General features: G+C 41.8%; 1 protein-coding gene across 3 annotated transcripts in view; it reads left to right on the top strand.

Moving 5' to 3' along the window:
* Window positions 1-22,105, top strand: part of P4HA1 (prolyl 4-hydroxylase subunit alpha 1) — an 81,795-nt gene that overhangs the window by 14,803 nt on the left and 44,887 nt on the right. For 2 of the 3 annotated variants that reach the window (XM_070432956.1, XM_070432955.1), the window contains exons 2-6: window positions 6,540-6,647; window positions 13,353-13,449; window positions 14,599-14,750; window positions 17,169-17,306; window positions 21,632-21,871. In XM_070432956.1, the coding sequence (XP_070289057.1) occupies window positions 6,560-6,647; window positions 13,353-13,449; window positions 14,599-14,750; window positions 17,169-17,306; window positions 21,632-21,871 (715 nt within the window). In that variant the 5' untranslated portion in view covers window positions 6,540-6,559. The remainder of the gene's footprint in view (window positions 1-6,539; window positions 6,648-13,352; window positions 13,450-14,598; window positions 14,751-17,168; window positions 17,307-21,631; window positions 21,872-22,105) is intronic. The other variant, XM_070432957.1, reaches the window with a different exon arrangement.

The raw sequence follows: 22,105 nt of genomic DNA, 5'->3' as shown, positions 1-22,105 counted from the left end.
CACCCCTCAGCAGTTATGTTCATGGAAATGAGGGCCAGTGACTGCTTAGCCTGGGTCATGTGTCCATCTCTGGGAAGAAGGAAAATAGAAAAGTGTGCTATTCTGACAATATAGTCCAGTACTATTTGTCTGGGTTACTTTCAAATAAGCTTAACTGTCTTTGAAGCAGGGAGAGAAGTCTGGAGTCTTGCAGAGCTGGAAAATGGAACATGTGGAACATGTTTAAACATGTGTAGTTAGCTACTTTTTTGTGTTAGAGAGTAGTTAACCACTCCAGTGAAGGTGTAGGGTGCCATAATATGGGAGTTAATGTTTTAGATTTATTATTTTGTATAGAGTTAATTTTTTGACATTATAAAAGTTAATATACCCTAGGGTGCTGGAAAATACAGATAAACAAAACAAATCACCTAGTGCAGTGGTCGGCAAGCCGCAGCTTTCAAGCCACATGGGGCTCTTTGGCCCCTTGAGTGTCGCTCTTCCATAAAATACCATGTGTGGGTGCAAACGTACAGTGCGATTGAAACTTCGTGGCCCATGCGCAGAAGTCGGTTTTCCGCCTGGGCGAGTCTATTTTGAAGAAGTGGCGTTAGAAGAATTGGGAGTACGTTCGCTGAGGTCGACCCCTCAGATTGAGGACATTTTTAGCAAAGGCCAGCTTAGGAGTACCCTAATTAAGTTAAAAACAATGTACCTACCTATATAGCAGTGATGGCGAACCTTTGACACGCGTGTCAGAGGTGACACGCGAACTCATTTTTTTGGTTGATTTTTCTTTGTTAAATGGCATTTAAATACATAAAATAAATATCAAAAATATAAATCTTTGTTTTACTATGGTTGCAAATATCAAAAAATTTCTATATGTGACACGGAACCAGAGTTAAGTTAGGGCTTTTCAAAATGCTGACACACCGAGCTCAAAAGGTTCGCCATCACTGCTATATAGTGTAAGTTTAAAAAATTTGGCTCTCAAAAGAAATTTTAATCGTTGTATTGTTGATATTTGGCTCTGTTGACTAATGAGTTTGCCGACCACTGACCTAGTGTTCTGCTGTCCGGAGACAACTACATTTTGGTGAATTTTCTCTGCATATTTTCTTGCATAGTTATGAACACATGTTAATTTTTAAAATTGGTTTTGATCAATATTTATAACTTAATGTCAGAGTAGTAGAAACTGAATCTCATTCAATACAGATTCCACTAGAGCAGCGGTCGCCAACCGGTGGTCCGTGAGGTCCAAAAAGGTTGGCGACTGCTGCACTAGAGTATTGTATGATGTTCATTTTTATTTATTTAAGATTTTATTTATTTTAGAGCAGTTTTAGGATTGTACAGAGATTTTCCATATACTCCCTGCCCACACACAGGCATAACAACATCCCCCACCAGAGCGGTACATTTGTTACAATTAGTGAATCTACATTGACACGTCATATTGCACAAAGCTCATTACCTCTTCACTCTAGGCCAGCGGTTCTCAACCTGTGGGTCGCGACCCCTTTGGCAGTCGAACGACCCTTTCACAGGGGTTGCCTAAGACCATCCTGCATATCAGATATTTACATTAAGATTCATAACAGTAGCAACATTACAGTTATGAAGTAGCAACAAAAATAATTTTATGGTTGGGTCACAACATGAGGAACTGTATTTAAAGGTTGAGAACCACTGCTCTAGGTGTTGCGTAGTCTGTGGTTTTGGACAAATGCATAATGGTGTGTATTTATCATGTGGAGTATTTTCACTGCCCTAAAAATACTCTCTGCTCCACCTATTCACCTCCAACACAGACTGATCTTTTTACTGTCTTCGTAGTTTTGTGTTTTCCAGAATGTCATATACTTGAAATCATATAGTATATAGCCTTTTCAGATTGTCTACTTTCACTTAGTAATAGGCATTTAAAGTTCCTCCATGTCTTTTCATGGCTTGATAGTTCATTTCTTTTCAGCAATGAATAATATTTCATTGTCTGGATATACCACAGTTTATCCATTCACAGTTTATCTTGGTTGCTTCCAAGTTTTGGCCATTATGAATAAAGATGCTGTAGACATCTGTGTGCAGGTTTTTATGTGAACATGTTTTCAATTCCTTGAGTAAATACCAAGGAACCTGATTGTTGGATTGTATGGTAAATGTATGTTTAATTTTTTAAGAAACTGCCAAACTGTCTTCCAAAGTGGCTGTAACATTTTTTATTCCCATCAGTAATGAATGAAAATTGATGTTAATGTTCAAACCTTATTTTTTTGTTTAAATTCACAAATTGAAGGATATGTTCATTTTAAGTGTCTTTGCACACAGCACCGTCATTAGATATTTTTAATTGTTAATTTGTTTATTCAATGGGCAGAAAGTAGCTATCTTATTTTAATTTTTTGTGTGCTTGATTACTGAGGGTTTTTTGTTTGGTTTGGTTATCTATAGTTCCTCTTTTGTGATTTTCTACATTTCTAATCCACTTTTCTATTAACATGTCAGTGGTTTTCTTTTTGAGTTGTAAGAGTGCCTTAAATGACCTCTATTTAGTTTCCCAGTTTATAGTTCTTTTTGTTGTTGTTAATCCTCACCTGAGGATATTTTTCCATTGATTTTTAGGGAGAGTAGAAGAGAGAGGGAAAGAGAGAAACATCATGTGAGAGAAACACATCGATTGGTTGCCTCCTGCATGAGCCCAGCCCTGGTGGGGAGGAGCCTGCAACTGAGGTACTTGACCTGGACCGGAATTCAACCAGGGACTCTGGTCCGCAGGCCAAACTGGCTAGGATTTATAGTTGTTTTTTAAAACATATATAAACCTAAATTATTTTGTGTATTTATTGATTTTTTTTTTAAGAGAGAGAAGGGAGGAAAAGGGGGAGAGAGAGAGAAAAACATCAATGTGAGAGCAAAACATCCATCAGCTGCCTCCTGCAGGATGGAGGCTGCAACCTGGGCATGTGCCTGACCGGGAATTGAACCAGCAACCTTTCCTTGCATGGGATGATACCCAACCAACAGAGCTACACTGGCCAGGGCTGGTGTGTGTATTTAAATACCACCCGACTTTCAGTAGGTTGTTTATTCATTTTTAAATTTAGGAATTCTCTGCTTTGAGAGATCCAATATCTTTTTTGTTGTTGTTAATTTTAACTCTTTAATCCATCTATAATTTATTTATTTATTTTTAAAATATATTTTATTGATTTTTTACAGAGAGGAAGGGAGAGGGATAGGGAGTTAAAAACATCCATGAGAGAGAAATATCGATCAGCTGCCTCCTGCACACCCCCTACTGGGGATGTGTCCGCAACCAAGGTACATGTCCTTGATTGGAATCGAACCTGGGACTCTTCAGTCCACAGGCTGACGTTCTAGCCACTGAGCCAAACTGGTCAGGGCCATGTAGAATTTATTTTGCAGCATGATGTAAGGTAAAGGTATGTTTAGTCTCCATATGATTAATGCTTTTACTTTTTATATTAGCTCTATCATTTTATTTATTTTTAAAATATATTTTTATTGATTTCAGAGAGGAAGAGAGAAACATCAATATGAGAATCATTGATCTGCTGCCTCCTGCACACCCCCTACTGGGGATCAAGCCCACAACCAGGCATGTGCCCTGATCAGAATCGAACCTGGGACTCTTCAGTCCACAGGCCGATGCTTTATCCACTGAGCAAAACCAGCCAGGGCAGCTGTATTATTTTAAAATGCAATTTTCAAGCTTCTTTTTAGTAATGTGTGTAGGCTAATTGGTTCTTGATTCATTGTGAGGTTTAAGGATGAGGAAAGATGACAGAAATTTTAGTGACAGAATATATTTTAGCAATGAAAAAATGATAACCTCTTATCTGACAAATCTATACTTTCTTATTACAGTTAAACATTAGACAACATTTCTGATTTAGCCTACAGCTAGTACAGCAAAAGCATCTGTATTTTCTGGAAATAACATTTATTTATGAAGAAAATTATGTCAGAAGCTTGTTTAAAGTGAGAAGATTCTAGACTCTTCAGATAGTCCAGGAGTTTGAAAAAGGCCTGTGCTTTGGCCGGAGCCCAGGAGAGGAAGTGTCTGCAGCTGCGGCATTCTAGAAGCTTTCCAAAAGACTTACTGTCAAGCAGCCAAGCGAGCAGTGGATTTTACTACTGTGTGGTTCTGGAAGTATCTGGAAGCTTGCAGCAAACTTGAGGGAGGAGCCTTAGGAGTACTTCCAGAATGTCGGTTTCTCTGGTGATCTATTTTATTGAGATTCAAGTTAGGAAAGTGGGCTTTACTTTGTTTTTGGAACAGGTTGCTTTCCAAGGTAGACTTGAACCTGCTGATTCAGATGAAGTCTCTCGGGAAGGGTCAGACAAAGGTGTCTGCACAAAAAAATAGGATGACAAGTCAGAGTAACCAGTGGCTTGTTGCTGGGGCAAATGGAACTTTACTGGTAACTTATTCTCCTGTAAGGTAATAAGAAGGACTTAAAGTCCATGTATATGATGGAAAAGGAGCAAGAGAAGAATGCCAACAGGGCATTTTGGGAAAGCAGGGTAAAATCCTTCTGTTGGTTATTGATATCTGCATCCACTATGAAGAATACATTCTAGAAAGACAATGCTACCAGGGATGAATTAAAAAGAGCGGCTTTGCTGCCAGGTTAAAAAAAAAAAAGCCACAGCTATGTGGCTGAAGATTTTTACATAGAACACAGTGGATAAGAGAAAGAAACTCAACATTGAGTCTTTTGAGAGAAATTACTAGCTTAAATTGACAGGACTGTTTATTCTTTTTGGATTCTGTACAACTTTTTAAAAATAACAGCTTTGTTGAGATATAATTCATACTCCATACAAATTATATGTTCATAATTTAGTACTTTCACAATGTTCTTCAACTATCATTCTATACCAGTGGTTCTCAACCTGTGGGTCGTGACCCCTTTGGCTGTCGAATGACCCTTTCACAGGGGTCGCCTAAGACCATCCTGCATATCAGATATTTACATTACGATTCATAACAGTAGCAACATTACAGTTATGAAGTAGCAACGAAAATGATTTTATGGTTGGGTCACAACATGAGGAACTGTATTTAAAGGGCCAGAAGGTTGAGAATCACTGTACAGTCAGTTTTAGAAGACTTTCATCACGCGCAAATCCACAACTTTTAACTTATTTTTTAAAATATATTTTTATTGATTTCAGTGAGGAAGGGAGAGGGAGAGAGATATAGAAACATTAATGATGAGAGAGAATCACTGATTGGCTACTTCCTGCACACACCCTACTGGGGACCAAGCCCGCAAACTGGGCACGTGCCCTGACAGGGAATTGAACTGTGACCTCCTGATTCATAGATCAACACTCAACCACTGAGCCACGCTGGCCTGGCTAATTTAACTTATTTTAAAATTTAGTACTGTCTAGCTGATGTGGTTCAGTGGATAGAGTGTCGGCCTGCGGACCAAAGGGTCCCGGGTTGGATTCCTGTCAGGGCACATGCTGGGTTGCAGGCTCGATCCCCAGTAGGGGGTGTGTAGGCGGCAGCCAATCAATGCTTCTCTCCCATCATTGATATTTCTCTCTCTCCCTCTCCCTTCCTTTCTGAAATAAAAAAAGAAAATATTAATACTATATAGGGAAAGGATGGATCAGGTTGGAAATAAGAGGATTAATCAGAAATCTCTGAAACCTTCTTTCCCTTTAAAACATACTCTAAACATTTTAGAATGCATTTCGGTGATATTTAAGTTACTTTAATAAAGTAGACTATTTTATGGGAAATCGATGGTTTAGCTCAGTCACAGTTATTTTTCAGGCTATGTGAAAGCTGTTACCCATTTACTCTAATTGTAGTAGTTAGTATTAAGGAGAAAATAAACTCAGGTTGACTGGTTAAGCATAAATTATCAGGTGATAACAAACGTCTTTTTTTAATATGAAAACTCAAGTTAGTACTCTAATTATATGGAAAATAAGATAGTGGCGCTTATTAAATAACTAAATCAATTTACAAGAATTAGCAACAGTTCCATGGGCAACCCTGGGGTCTGACTTACATTTTTGTTTATAAGAAAAACTAGAGGCCTGGTGCATGAAATTCGTGGGGGGAGTGGGGGGTCGGGGGGGAAAGGGGGTCCCTTGGCCCGACCTGCACCCTCTCCAATTCGGGAGCCCTCGGGATGTCCTACTGACGGCTTGGGCGCACTCCCCGTGGTTCTCTGCTTTCTGCAGGGCCTGCCTGCTCCAAACCACGGGGATGGGCAAGCAGGCCCTGCTGGGTGCTGCCTGTGGGCCGCACTTCCCTGCTCCTGGGTCGCCGCTGCGACCGCCAAGCAGGTCCTGCTGGGTGCTGCCTGCCGGCGCACTTGCCTGCTGGGCTCACGTTGCCAGGGTGACATTGCCAGCTTCCTGCCCCGGCCACTATGGGCGCCACCATCTTTGTTGTTGGGTGATGGTTAATTTGCATATTGCTTTTTTATTAGATAGGAAGGATAAGTTAGGAACTTTTCCTACCCTTTTAAAAAATTTTTGTAATGGCCATATTTTTCTTGTAGGTGTGTGAACCTGTAAAATTATGACTTCCAAGATGATCCGGTATATTTTAATTGTAGGGATTCTACTTCCCCAGTCTTTGGCCCATCCAGGCTTTTTTACTTCAATTGGTAAGTCTGAACTCTTTTTTGGTTTGTATTGCTTTTGCATTTAAAAATTTCCATTTTTTTAGTGTTTTAAATCAGTAAAAAGAAATACACTGTCTTTCCAGAGACTGAAGCATTGCTTTAGTCCAGTGATGGCAAACCTATGACATGCGTGTCAGAGGTGACATGCAAACTCATTTTTTTGGTTGATTTTTTTTTGTTAAATGGCATTTAAATATATAAAATAAATATCAAAAATATAAGTCTTTGTTTTACTATGGTTGCAAATATCAAAAAATTTCAATATGTGACACAGCACTAGAGTTTAAGTTAGGGTTTTTCAAAATGCTGACACACCTAGCTCAAAAGGTTCGCCATCACTGCTTTAGTCCCTGCCCTGCTAAAAGATACTCTCTTCTTTAAATTCATTTCTTTCTTTCTTTTCTTATTTTCTTTCCTTTCTTTCCTTTCTTTTCTTTTCTTTCTTTCTTCTTTCTTTCCCTCCCTCCCTCCCTCCCTTTTTCTGTTAATCCTTACCCGAGGATATTTTTTCATTGATTTTTAGAGAGAGGGAAAGAGAGAGAGAAACATTGATTGGTTGCCTCCTGCACAAGCCCTGACCAGAGCCCAGGCTGGGGAGGAGCCTGCAACCAAGGTATGTGCCCTTGACTGGAATAGAACCCAGGGCCCTTTGGTGTGCAGGCCAATGCTCTATCCACTGAGCCAAACTGGCTAGGTAGGGCTTGTTTTTCTTTAAATATTTTTTTCTGATTTCAAAAGCAATACATTTACAGGTTAGAAACTAATGAAAATTTAGGAAAACATAACAAAGGAAATTCTATTAATGGGCCACTGAGCATATAATGTAATGCATATACTCCATTTAAGAACCTACTGTGAATACAGTATATTTTTTCCTACATCATAATACCATAATTTTAAAAAATATAGACACCAATATCATTACACTAATAATGTATATTTTAAAAATATTTTTTTGATTTTTTTTTTTTTTTTTTTTTTTTTAGAGAGAGAGGAAGGGAGAGGGATAGAGAGATAGAAACATTGATGAGAGAGAAACACCATTGATTGGCTGCCTACTTCATGCCCCCTGGGGATATGACCTGACTGGGAATAGAACCAAGTGACCTCTTGATCCATGGGTCGATGCACAACCACTGAACCACACTGGATGGACCTACATCATAATTTTTTTAAAATCTTTTAAGTATTGTAAAAATAACATATTGATTAAAGGGGAAAAATCAGAGTAAATGGAATATTAGACATCCACATGTCCTCGTTCCCTAGAAATAATTCCTCATGGGTTGATGTACATCCTCTTATATTTTCCTGTATGCATACTTCCTTTGTCTTAAAGCTAAAGTTTTCCTTCCTTCTGGTGACCAGTCCTTGAGTGATTGTAGAACTAACTAAAACACAAGTAATTTCAGGATATAAAATGATGAATTATCTCATCCCATTATAAATAAGTATGGGTTATTTGATTTTTGGTTGTGAAGAATACTTTTTTGTTAGTGTAGTTTTTACTTATGGAATAAAAATTTAATTCTAATTAGCTTCAGAAGTTTTTTTAAAAGGTGCCCTGGCTGGTGTGGTTGAGCATTGTCCTTTGCAACCAGAGGTTTCCAGTTCGATTTCCAGTCATGGTACATGTTCAGATTTCGGGCTTGGTCCCAGACAGCTGAAGGATGTTTCTCTCATTGATGTTTCTCCCTCTCTCTCCTTAAAATAAATAAAAACATATTCTAAACAAATAACTAAATAAAAGATGAGGGAGGAATTGAGGCAGAAGAGACATTGATCCTTGGAAAGTAGTGTTGTTATATTTTTATTAAATACTAGAGGGCCTGGTGCATGAAATTCGTGCACGGCGGTCGGGGGTCGGGGTGGTGTCCCTCAGCCCAGCCTGCACCCTCTCCAATCTGGGACCCCTCAGGGGATGTCAGACTGCCAGTTTAGGCACGATCCTGCGGACATTGGATGTCTAATATTCCATGTACTCTGATTTTTTCCCTGTTAATCAATATGTTATTTTTACAATACTTAAAAGATTAAAAAAAAATTATGATGTAGGCCCATCCAGGGTGATTCAGTGGTTGTGCATCGACCCATGGATCAAGAGGTCACTTGGTTCTTTTCCCAGTCAGGTCATATCCCCAGGGGGCATGAAGTAGGCAGCCTGTGGGATCGGGCCTAAGCCGGCAGGCTGACATCTCTCTCACAATCTGGGACCACTGGTTCCTAACCACTTGCCTGCCTGTCTGCCTGCCTGATCATCCCTAACCGCCTCTGCCTGCCAGCCTAATTGCGCCCTAACTGCTCCCCTGCTGGCCTGATCGCCCCCAACTGCCCTCCCCTGCTGGCCTGATCGCCCCCAACTGTCCTCCCCTGCCAGCCTGATTGATTGCCCCAACTGCCCTCTCCTGCCGGCCTAATCGCCTCCTAACTGCTCTTCCCTGCTGGCCTGATCACCCCCTAACTGCTTGCTTCCTTACGCTGGCCTGAACTTGTCCCTAACTGCTTGCTCCCCCATGCCGGCCTGATCTCAGTCCTAACTGCTTGCTCCCCCATGCCGGCCTGATCTCAGTCCTAACTGCTTGCTTCCTTACGCCGGCCTTATCTCAGTCCTAACTGCTTGCTCCCCCGTGCCGGCCTGATCTCACCCCTAACTGCTTGCTCCCCAGCCGGCCTAATTGCCCCTAACTGCTTGCTCCCCTGCCGGCTTGATCACCCCTAACCAGCTCTGCCTCGTCCCTGCCACTGTGGCTTTGTCTGGAAGGAAGTTGGAAGTCTGGAAGATGTCGGGTCGACCTGGTCTAATTAGCATATTACCCTTTTATTAGTATAGATATTTTTATTGATTTCAGAGAGGAAGGGAGAGGGAGAGAGAGATAGAAACATCAATAATGAGAGAGAATCATTGATTGGCTGCTTTCTACATGCCCCCCCTCTTGGGGATCGAGCCCACAGCCCAGGCATGTGCCCTTGACTGGAATCAAACCCAGGACTCCTTAGTCCATAGGCCAACACTCTATCCACTAGAGCTGTTGTTACATTTTCAGATGAAAAGATAATTTGGCAATACAGTTCAAGCTTGCAAAACTAAGTAGCTTGAAAATTAGAATTGGAACACATGAGTAGAAAAATTTTTGGCCTTATTTTTATTAATCTGGTTTAAAAAAAAGGATGAAAAATATGCTCTCTCCAACATATCTGATTCATGCCAGTTAAATTGAGTCAGCATGAAGCATTCTGATTATTATTAAAGTAACTAGAGGCCCGGTGCACAAAAATTTGTGCACTCGGGGGGAGGGAGGGGGGGTTCCCCAGCCCAGCCTGTGCCCTCTCGCAGTCTGGGACCCCTCGGGAGATAACGACCTGCTGGCTTAGGCCTGCTCCCAGGTGGCAGAGGGCTGGCCCAATCCCTAGGTACAGCCTCTGGTCAGGCTCAGAGCAGGGCCGATTGGGGAGTTGGGGCGCTGCCCCGTCATGCACAGAGCAGGGCGGATCGGGAGGTTGCGATGCCACCCTCAGTTACGCTCAGGGTAAGGCCGATTGGGGGGTTGGGGCACCGCCCCGTCACACTCAAGGCAGGGTCGATGGGGAGGTTGCGGCGCCACCCCCTGTCACTCACAGAGCAGGGCCCACCAGGAGGGTTGGGGCTCTGTACCCTGTCACACACAGAGCAGGGTCGATCAGGGGGTTGGGGAGCTCCCCCCTGTCACGCACAGAGCAGGGCCCATCAGGGGGTTGAGGAGCTCCCCCCTGTCACTCACAGAGTAGGGCCGATAGGGGAGTTGGGGCACCGCCCCCTGTCACACACAGAGCAGGGTGGATCAGGGGGTTGGGGCGCTGCACCCTGTCACACTCAGGGCAGGGCCAATGGGGGGTTATGGCTCTACCCTGTCACACACAGAGCAAGGCCCGTGGAAGGGGGTTGGGGCGCCACCCTCTATCATCCACAGAGCAGGGCCGATCAGGGGGTTGGGGCGCCGCCACTGTCACACCCAGGGCAGGGCCGATGGAGAGGTTATGGCTCTACCCTGTCACACACAGAGCAAGGCCCGTGGCGGGGGGGGGGGGGGGGGGGGGTTGGGGCGCTGCACCCTGTCACACACAGAGCAGGGCCGATCAGGGGGTTGGGGCTCCGCACCCTGTCAAACACAGAGCCGCAGGGCGATCAGGGGATTTGGGCACTGCCCCTGTCACGCTGATCCTGGTGCCGGGTGGCATATTACCCTTTTACTATATAGAATAGAGGCCTGGTGCACGGGTGGGGGCCGGCTGGTTTGCCCTGAAGGGTGTCCTGGATCAGGGTGGGGGTCCCCACTGGGGTGCCTGGCCAGTCTGGGTGAGGGGCTGAGGGCCGTTTTCCGGCTGGCGGGTGACTAAAGCTCCCAACTGCTCCTTTTTTTCTTTCCTTTTTTTTTTTTTTATTCTGGGCCAGCTTTAGCTCTGAGGCCTCGGCTGCTGAAAGCCAGTTTCTGGCCTTTGTTTTTCCTTCTGTATTTGATACAATGTTGCGGTCCAGCTGGCTGAACCTGGCTGACTGAAAGCCGGTTTCTGGGGTTTTGTTTAGCTTCTTATTTGCAACATAGTACATAGTTGCTTAGAGTTGCAGCTGAGAGGCCGGCAACTCAGGCGGGGAACGTTAGAGTCAGCCGTCACTGGAGCAAGCAAACCTCCCTGTTCGCTTCAGTGCATGGCTGCCGGCCGCCATCTTGGCTGACAGTTAATTTGCATAAGGATATGCTGATTAGCCAATGAGGAGGGTAGCGGTCGTATGCTAATTACCATGTTTCTCTTTTATTAGTGTAGATAATCGGCCTGCATCCTCTCACAGTCTGGGAGCCCTCAGGGGATGTCCAACTGATGGCTTAGGCCTGTCAGTCGGACATCCTTAGCACTGTTGTGGAGGCGGGAGAGGCTCCCGCCGCCACCGCCATGCTTGCCAGCTGTGAGCTCGGCTCAGGGCTTCTGGCTGAGCAGTGCTTCCTCTATTGGAGCATACTGACCACCAGGGGGTAGCTCCTGCATTGAGTGTCCGTCCCCTGGTGGTCAGTGCACGTCATAGTGACCGGTCTTTCCCCCCGTTTGATCTATTTGCATATTAGCCTTTTATTATATAGGACTAGAGGCCCAGTGCACAAAAATTTGTGCACTGGGGGCGGTCCCCCAGCCCGGCCTGTGCCCTCTCGCAGTCTGGGACCCCTCGGGAGATAACGACCTGCTGGCTTAGGCCTGCTTCCGGGTGGCAGAGGGCAGGCCCAATCCCTAGGTGCAGCCCCTGGTCAGGCTCAGAGCAGGGCCGATTGGGGAGTTGGGGCGCCGCCCCGTCATGCACAGAGCAGGGTGGATCGGGAGATGCCACCCTCAGTCATGCTCAGGGTAAGGCCGATTGGGGGGTTGGGGCACCGCCCTCTGTCACACTCAAGGCAGGGTTGATGGGGAGGTTGCAGCGCCACCCCCTGTCATGCACAGAGCAGGGCCGATCAGGATGTTGGGGCGCTGCCCCCTGTCACGTATAGAGCAGGGCCGATCAGGGGGTTGAGGAGCTCCGTGCTATTACTCACAGAGTAGGGCCGATAGGGGAGTTGGGGCACCGCCCCCTGTCACACACAGAGCAGGGCGGATCAGGGGGTTGGGGTGCTGCACCCTGTCACACTCAGGGCAGGGCCAATGGGGAGGTTATGGCTCTACCCTGTCACACACAGAGCAGGGCCCGTGGCGGGGGGTTGGGGCGCCACCCTCTATCACCCACAGAGCAGGGCCGATCAGGGGGTTGGGGCACCGCCACTGTCACACTCGGGGCAGGGCTGATGGAGAGGTTATGTGGAGAGGTTATGGCTCTACCCTGTCACACACAGAGCAGGGCCGATCAGGGGGTTGGTGCGCTGCACCCTGTCAAACAGAGCCGCAGGGCAATCAGGTGATTGGGGAGCTGCCCCCTATCAGGCACAGATCAGGGCAGATAGGGAGGTTGTGGCCCCGCCCCCTGTCACACACAGAGCCGCAGGGCGATCAGAGGGTTTGGGCACTGCCCCCTGTCACGCTGATCCCAGTGCCAGGAGCCTCGCTGCTCCGCTGATCCCAGTGCTGGGAGGCATATTGCCCTTTTACTACATAGGATAGAGGCCTGGTGCATGGGTGGGGCTGGCTGGTTTGCCCTGAAGGGTGTCCTGGATCAGGGTGGGGGTCCCCACTGGGGTACCTGGCCAGTCTGGGTGAGGGGCTGAGGGCTGTTTTCTGGAAGCAAGTGATTGAAGCTCCCAACCGCTCCTTGTTTTCTTCTTCTTTTTTTTTATTCTGGGCCAGCTTTAGCTCTGAGGCCTCGCTGAAAACATCGATACAATGTTGCTAAAGCCCGGCTGAATGAAAGCCAGTTTCTGGAGTTTTGTTTAGCTTCTTATTTGCAACATAGTACATAGTTGCTTAGAGTTGCAATTAAGAGGCCGTCAGCAGCAGGCGGGGAACGTTGGAGTCCGCAGTCACTGAAGCAAGCAAACCTCCCTGCTTGCTTCAGTGCCTGGCTGCCGGCCGCCATCTTGGCTGACAGTTAATTTGCATATACTCACTGATTAGCCAATGAAAAGGGTAGCGGTCGTACGCTAATTACCATGTTTCTCTTTTATTAGTGTAGATTAGTCTAAAATACTTGTGCTGATGGAATATGGGTATTTGCTAATCTTTCCTCCTTCTCTTTAGGTCAGATGACTGATTTGATTCATACAGAAAAAGATCTGGTGACTTCCCTGAAAGACTATATTAAGGCAGAAGAAGACAAATTAGAACAAATAAAAAAGTAAGCAAAGTGTTTTATTATGACTTTTTTCTAGAGCTAAAACATTTGAGTAGAAATTAAAGCCATTAGTCTTAAAAAGCCAGCTGAAATGGCTTAAATAGGAACACAGAAAACAATAGTTAGGCCTGGGCCAAGAGTTCACATGGAAGAACATGGGTTGAGATAATATAAATGGGTATGGGTTGTTGACTGACAATTTTTCTTGAATGTTTCCTAATAGCTTCTGTTCTATAACCTCCCTAATCAAGCCACTTTCTGGAGCAGTTCCCCAATTCTATTTATCCTTCATTCTTATGGTTCCATTCTAGAAATTACAGTGTTAAGTGTGGTTAGTATTATTTAATTTATATAGTTTTTCCTCAAATGGTAATTTATTTTTAATTGACTCAGGTTCATAGTTAATCCTAACTTGAGAATTATTATTTTTTGTTTAACGAGTAGCTAAGTAATCAGTTTTTTGTTTTAAAATATAGTTCCTAGGTAATGAATGTGAACTTTTGGTGAATGTTTGATTTAAATGGAGATATAACTGAATTTGGATTGAGCTAATTTATACTTTGTAATAATCAGTTGTTTGGCTTTAAGGACCTGAGGGGAAATGAATTTTTAGACTATTATTAGAGGGATCCAATCATAACTTTTACTAAGATAGACTTCATTTACTGTACCTACTTGGGAGAAACAAAACTAAAAAAGAAGTCTTGTAGTTATATTTTGATTCTGCCATTCTAGATTTTACCCATAATAGAATTTTGCTTTTTAAAAAACCTTCATAATTTTATTTAAAAAAAATATATATTTTATTGATTTTTTTTTTTTTTTTTTTTTTTTACTGAGAGGAAGGGAGAGGGATAGAGAGTTAGAAACATCGATGAGAGAGAAACATCAATCAGCTGCCTCCTGCACACCTCCCACTGGGGATGTATCCGCAACCAAGGTACATGCCCTTGACCAGAATTGAACCTGGGACCCTTCAGTCCGCAGGCTGACGCTTTATCCACTGAGCCAAACTGGTTAGGGCCATAATTTTACTTTTAAAAATAATTTTTAGATATTGTTTTAATTAAAAAACCTGTAATCTAGTCTCTTTTAATTTTTTTAGTGCTTTACTAAATTGTGTTTTTCTTTTTATACACCTTATATGTATAGATGGGCAGAGAAGTTAGATCGGCTAACTAGCACAGCGACAAAAGATCCAGAAGGATTTGTCGGGCACCCTGTAAATGCATTCAAGTTAATGAAACGTCTGAATACTGAGTGGAGTGAGTTGGAGAATCTCGTCCTTAAGGATATGTCAGATGGTAAGACTAATGAGCCCAAAAAGTAAGGCACTATTGCTACCACCTGTAGAAATGCCAAAAGTAGCGATATATTCAGTTCCCAGAACATCAAGTGTTCATTGTTATAACTGAATTATTGCTGGGGTATATTTGGTCTGATCAGAGTTAATTTATTTTAATCCCAAATTTCTTGATAAAAAAATAAAAGATGAATAAAAACTGGAAACAAAGAAATAAAAATTAAACTTCATTGTCAAAAAAAGTAATTTTTGCTGTTAGTGACTAACACTACTGCTTTTTGTTTTGAGATCTACAAATGTGAATTGATTATTGGGATATAGCTTCATTTCTGAAGATAGTCATTTTCATTTTATTTTATTTTTAAAAAATATTTTTATTGATTTCAGAGAGGGAGGGATTGAAACATCAATGATGAGAGAGAATCATTGAATTGTTGCCTCCTGCACCCCCCTACTGGGTACCGAGCCCGCAATCTGGGCATGAGCCCTTTTCTGGAATTGAACCCTGGACCCTTCAGTCCACCGGCCAATGCTCAGTCCACTGAGCGAAACTGGCTAGGGCAATTTTAGGATTGCCTTCAGACTGTAGAAATGGAAGGGTATTGGCTTTGACTTGTGCTAGAGCTATGTCTGTTCTTTTCCTGTGCATTGAAAGGACTATTTATCCTTTAAAAATGTATTTATAAAGTCAGCATATTATATTAATTGTATTGAAGGGTATGAATGACCCCAAATAAATCTTCAAAAATGTACTTTATCATGAACTATATATAGTTGCATCTAATTGAAGAATTCCAGTGTTAATGGTGGTTTTGTAATTCTGTTTATTATTTTAAAAATTTGGGGTAAACTTTATTTTCTAATCAATTTTTTAATGTATTGGAAGTAGTGGTACTTTATAAGAAAAAGTGTTAGCAGTGTTCAACATAGTATTTTGAGACTTAGGATTGTTTTACTTAATGTAGACAGTAAGTTTTAAAACGGAGGCTGCAAACAGTAATAATGAATGTTTTTGTAGTTGAAACAATAAATTGTAGTTTAAGATATTTTAATACAGACACAGAAAACTAGAAGTTTAAGGAAGTAAAGAGATTATGCTTAGTATATAGTAGAGGCTCAAATATCTGTTGAATTACTGAAGGTTGCAAAAAATTATTTTTTTAAAGAGAAAGGGGGAGAAAATTGAGCTAGTTGTATAGATGAAATACTGCAAGGGTGCTTACAAGTGTTTGTGAGCAGTAAACTAAATTATTTTGCATAGGATAGGAAACCTTGAAAAGAAAAACTAAGGCAAGAACTATGAATACTTATTCATGATGAGAGGAAATAACTGTGATTATTTTCACTCTTTTTTTTTCATTCTGTCTTTTTTTAAATTTATATTTTATTGATTTTTACAGAGAGGAAGGGAGAGGGAGAGAGAGTTAGAAACATCGATGAGAGAGAAACATTGATCAGCTGCCTCCTTCACACTCCCCACTGGGGATGTGCCTGCAACCAAAGTACGTGCCCTTGACCAGAATCGAACCTGGGACCCCTGAGTCTGCAGGCCGACACTCTATCCACTGAGCCAAACCGGCTAGGCTATTTTCACTCTTATATAACACCATGAGAACATTATAAAGGTCATGAAGAAATATTCATTCATTTATTTAATTTTAAAATTCTCAAATAATGATCTGTATGTCCTGAGCTCTTTTATAAGGTAAACCTTGAGACTTTGACATTTTAATTGTGGTAGTCATTTAAGAGAGGATTTTGTTTTGGGGCATAAAAAATATAGTTATCTGTAAAACTTGCTTATAAAATTCCATGTGGATATTGTGACTGAGAGTTGCCCTTAAAACTAAAAAAGTATACTTGATGAACACTATATTCAATAATTATATCCAAGTATATTTTAATAAACTAGCTTACCTGATAATCTTAAACATATAATTAATAATTCTTCCTCCCCTTAAAGAATTCAACCACACTTTGTATTTTTATATTTATATAATGTGTGGCACATGGAAGAAGAAAAAATAGACTTTCAGAGCATACATTTTACTTACCAACTGTTATATGAAAGTATAATTGGTTGCTAATTGAATATCATTTTCAAATCCATAAATCTGTTCATTTTTCAAGCTTAGTGGAGCCTATGTTGTATAACTAAAAGCTCAATTACTATGTTAGTTGATCTTTACTTATACACAGACATAATTTATGCATTGACTTCGGGTAAGTGACATTGGAAAGGGTTTGAGAAGACTGATCGAGTTAGAGGCATGTCAAGTCTGATTCAGTGCAGCTTTTTTCTCGTGGAGCATGTGGAACATAGCATGGTGGAAAATTCAAATAAAATCAGTTCTGAAAAATCTGATTTGGAAATTTGAAGTCTCTGAATTTCTAGAGTCTCTCTCCCTCTTATTTCAAGGCTTCATCTCTAACCTAACCATTCAGAGACAGTACTTCCCTAATGATGAAGATCAGGTTGGGGCCGCCAAAGCTCTGTTGCGTCTCCAGGACACCTACAATTTGGATACAGATACTATCTCAAAGGGTAATCTTCCAGGTAAGAATTCTTAGTCTATAAAATACCTAACACCTGGCTTCTCTGTGCAGTCCAGTAGGACAATGTAAACGTAAAAAAGACTTCTGTATTTTAAGATTTTTAACTTCAGTTTGTTTCACCGCCTTGAAAACAAAACAACCCTCCATTTCAGTAGCACTTACTAGTTGTGGGTAAGCTTCTTGCTTGTTATTTTGAAAGCTTATAATTATAGGGACTAAACTTAAGTAGGCAATTTTAGTGTGTAAGAAAAAGAAACAATAATTTTTCCAAACATTTTTTTAATAATACCCAATGTTTGTATATAAAGTTATGAGGGAATTGATAATCAAAGTTTATGTGTTCAGTGATTAAAAACCAAGACCTCTTGGGTATATGTAAATTTTTAAAATGTCCTGCAGTGTAGAACATCCTGCTTTCTGACCTAGTATTTTTGGCAAAACGTTCTTTTGTTGTTGTTATAGCTGATTATTTTGTAACTAGAGGCCCAGTGCACAAAAATTTGTGCACTCGGGGGGGTCCCTCAGCCCAGCCTATGCCCTCTTGCAGTCTGGGAACCCTCAGAGGATGTCCATCTGCTGGCTTAGGCCCGCTCCCTGGGGGATCGGGCCCAAGCTGGCAGTCAGACATCCCTCTGGCAGCCCGGCAGCCCTCAAGGGATGTCCACTTACCAGCAGGGAGCAGACTGAAGCTGCAGTCGGACATCCTTAGTGCTGCTGAGGAGGCGGGAGAGGCTCCCGCCACCACCGCTATGCTGGCAGCCATCAGCCTGGCTTGCGGCTGAGCAGAGTCCCCGCTGTGGGAGCGCACTGACCACCAGGGGACAGCTCCTGCATTGAGCATCTGCCCCCTGGTGGTCAGTGTGTGTCATAGTGACCAGCGATTCCCAGTCTCTCTGCTGTTAGGGTCAATTTGCATATTACCCTTTTATTATATAGGATAATTTGCTTTACATTATTTTTTATCATACAACAAAATTTACTATCTTAACCAATTTTATTTATTTAAAAAAAATTTTTAATCCTCACCTGAGGATGTTTTTCCCTTGATTTTTGGAGAGAGTGGAAGAGAGAGGGAAAGACAGAGAAAAACACCCATGTGAGAGAAACACATCAATTGGTTGCCTCCTGCCTGGGCAGGGAGGAGCCTGCAACCAAGGTATGACTCAAACCTGGAACCCTTCAGTCCGCAGGCTGACGCTCTATCCACTGAGCCAAACAGGCTAGGGCCTTAACCAATTTTAAATTTCAGTTTAGTGGTATTAAGTACATTCGCTTTGTTGTATAGCCATCATCACCATCCATCTCGATACCTCTTTTGATCTTGTAAAATGGAAACTATATGCCCATTAAATAATAACTCCCATTTCCCCTACCCCCAGACCCTGGAAATCATCATTCTACTTCTGTCTCTATGATTTTGATTACTCTAAGTACCTTATATAGTATTTGTCTGTTTGTTACTGGATTATTTCACTTAGCATAATGACCTCAAAAGTCATCCATGTTGTAGCAAATGTCAGAATTTCCTTACTTTTTAAGGCTGAATAATAATCCATTATATGTGTATACTGCATTTTGCTTATCCATTCATTCATTAATGGACACTTGGATTTCTTTCACATTTTGGCTATTATGAATAGTTCTTTTGCGAAAATGAGTGTATAAATGTCTCTTCAAGACCCTGCCTTCTATTCTTTTAGTATATACCCAGAAATGGAAGTGCTGGGTCATATGATAATTCTATTTTTAATTTCTTGAAGAACTGCCATACTATTTTCCATAGTAGATCTACCATTTTACATTCCACCACTGGTGCACAATTTTTCAACATCCTTACTAAAACTTGCTATTTTCTTGAAGGACTTTGTAAGCCATGTGGGATTTGCACTGTTTTGAGTGCAATGAGGAACCACTGAGAAGTTTTAAACAGGGAAGTTATATGATTTTCTTTTTTTAGAAATATTCTGGCTGCAGAATGGAGATTGGATTGAGATCTGGGGGAAGGGACAAATCACAGAGGAGGCTGTTGTAAAAATTCGAGCGAGAGATGACATTCGTAGCTCGTGGGTATGGAGAGAAGTGGGTAGGTTCTCAAGCTGCATAGGAGATGGAATGGTAGAATCTGATGATGGACTGGATATGGGTTTCTGGCTTCTTCAACAACTAGATGGTTGTATTCAGGAAAATAGAGAACACAAGAGAAGCAGATTTGGTGTATGGTGTATGGCTTTTTTCATCATGTGCTTTGTATTCATGGAGTGTGTGCACTTGTTCAGATTGTATGTGGGAATATTGCACAATCTGAGTGATTTTTTAAAATATGGTAGGCAGAAAGGATTGATGTTTTTAAAAATGTAAATACTTAGACTTATCAAAATTAAAACTTCTATACCTCTAAGTACACAATCAAGAAAGTGAAAAGACACTGGAATAAAACATCAAGAATAGCCTTGGTCACCCTGGCTGGTTTGCTCAGTGGTTAGAATGTCAGCCCTCAGATTGAAGGGTCATGGCTTCGATTTCCAGTTAAGGGGATTTATCTCGGTTACAGGCTCATCTCCTGCCTTGGATGGGGTGCTAACAGGAGGCAACAAATCAATATGTCTCTCTCACATCGATGTTTTTCTCTCCCTCCCTCCCTCCCTGCCTCTTTCTTCTACTCTCTCTAAAAAAAATCCAGTGGAACAAATATCCTCAGGTGAGGATGAAAAAAGAATGGCCCTGGCCAGTGTTGATCAGAGGTTTGAGTGTCGGACTGTACACTGACGGGTTGTGGATTTGATTCCCAGTCAAGGGCATGTACCTGGGTTGCAGGTTCAATCCCTGGCCCCAGTCAAGCTGCATATAGGACGCAGCTGATCAATGTGTCTCTCTCATACCAATGTCTCTCCCTCTCCCCCTTCCCCTTCCTCCTCTCTTCCTCCCCTTCACTCTAAAAATCAATGGAAAGAATATCATTGGGTGAAGATTTAAAAAAATCAAGAATAGTTAAAAGAAAATGAAAAGACAACCCACAGTGTGGGTAAAGAATATTTGAAAATCGTATGTCTGATAAGGAACTTGTATCTAGAGTATGTAAAGAACTCTAACAATTAGTAATAAAAAGACAAATAATCAAATTTTTAAATGAACAAAGGATTTGAATATACATTTTTTCAGAGATGATACACAAATGGACAATAAGTATGTGGACAGATATTCAACATCATCATTAGGGAAATACTATAAAAACCACAGTGAAATGCTACTTCATTCCTGCCAGAATGGCTGTAATAAAAAAGATGGACAATGACAAGTATTGGAGAGGGTGTGGAGAAATTAAAACCCTCATATATTGCTGTTGGGATTGTAAAATGGGGTAGCCACTTTGGAAAATAGTTTTGGCAGTTCCTGAAAATGTTAAACATAGAGTTGCCATAGGACCCAGCAATTCTACTCAAGAGTAATGAAAACATTTGTCCACACAAAAACTTGTACACCAATGTTCATAGTAACTTATTCATAAAAGCCAAATAAATGGAAACAACTAATATAGTCTCTCCATACAGTGGACTATTTGGCAATTAAAAGGATGCTACAACATGGATGAACCTTGAAAACATTGTTTTGAGTGAAAAAGGCCAGTCACAAAAGAACATATGTTTCATGATATTATTTATATGACATAACCATAATAGGCAAATCTATAGATACACAAAGTAGATTAGTGGTTGTCTAGGGCTGGGATGGGCGGGGGGAGGGGGGAAGATGAGTAGTGACTGCTAATGGTTACAGGCTTCCTTTTTGGGGTGATGAAAACGTTTTAAAATTGGATTATGGTGATGGTTGCACAACTCTGAATATACTAAGAACTATTATATTTTTTAAATGGGTGAACTTTATGGTATGTAAATTACATATCATTAATGTTGGGAAGGGAAGGAGAAGGAGGAGGTAAGGGAACCAATTGACAGGTTTGCTTCTCTTCCTGTCCAGCCATCTCTTGCCCTGATGGTTGGTAGGAGGAAGATGGATATATCTCACCTGATGAGTCCTGCTCTGTTAGAAAATTGCACGTTTCAACTTCATTGATGTTTCATTTGGTATGATGCTGATAATTGAAATCTTGGGATATCTAGGTCCCTTGTCCGCTAGGTTCTTGCCATGTTTCATTACCTTGTAAATTTTTTCTCGGTTTATAAATTTAGGGTTATTCCTGCTTTCCTCCCTCAGAGGATTGTTGTGAAAATCAAATGAAAGTGAGATAGCACTTTGAAAGCTGTATAGTCCTGAATAAACATGGAGTAGTATAAGAATCCTAAAGTGCTCTGTATTTTCTTTCCATAGGAGTGAAACACAAATCTTTCCTAACAGTTGAGGACTGTTTTGAGTTGGGCAAAGTGGCCTATACAGAAGCAGATTATTATCATACAGAACTGTGGATGGAACAGGCACTCAGGCAGCTGGATGAAGGCGAGGTTTCTACCACTGATAAGGTCTCTGTTCTAGATTATTTGAGCTACGCGGTGTACCAGCAGGGAGACCTCGATAAGGCACTTTTGCTTACAAAGAAGCTTCTTGAACTAGGTATGTTAACTTGACATAGTTCAGGGTTATATATCTCATCATATAGCTGTGGTACTTTTTATTCGTTAGAATTCAAGCACCTTGTTTGTCAGACATACTTGATCCTCTTTCTGATTAGCCTCTAAATAAAGCAGTTGATTTTTCTCACCTAGTAGTACTACAATAGTGGCGTTGTTTCTCTGCTCTGTGCTCTTCAGGAATTTCAAAATTGGACCTAATCTAGCTAACTCAGTC

This window comes from Myotis yumanensis, unplaced genomic scaffold (genome assembly GCF_028538775.1).
Source record: "Myotis yumanensis isolate MYYU_CA2020_CCGP unplaced genomic scaffold, mMyoYum1.0.hap1 SCAF_13, whole genome shotgun sequence".
In the NCBI taxonomy this organism is placed as follows: domain Eukaryota; kingdom Metazoa; phylum Chordata; class Mammalia; order Chiroptera; family Vespertilionidae; genus Myotis; species Myotis yumanensis.
The sequence above is the reverse complement of the archived record's forward strand: the minus strand, read 5'-3'. Positions and strand labels throughout refer to the sequence as shown.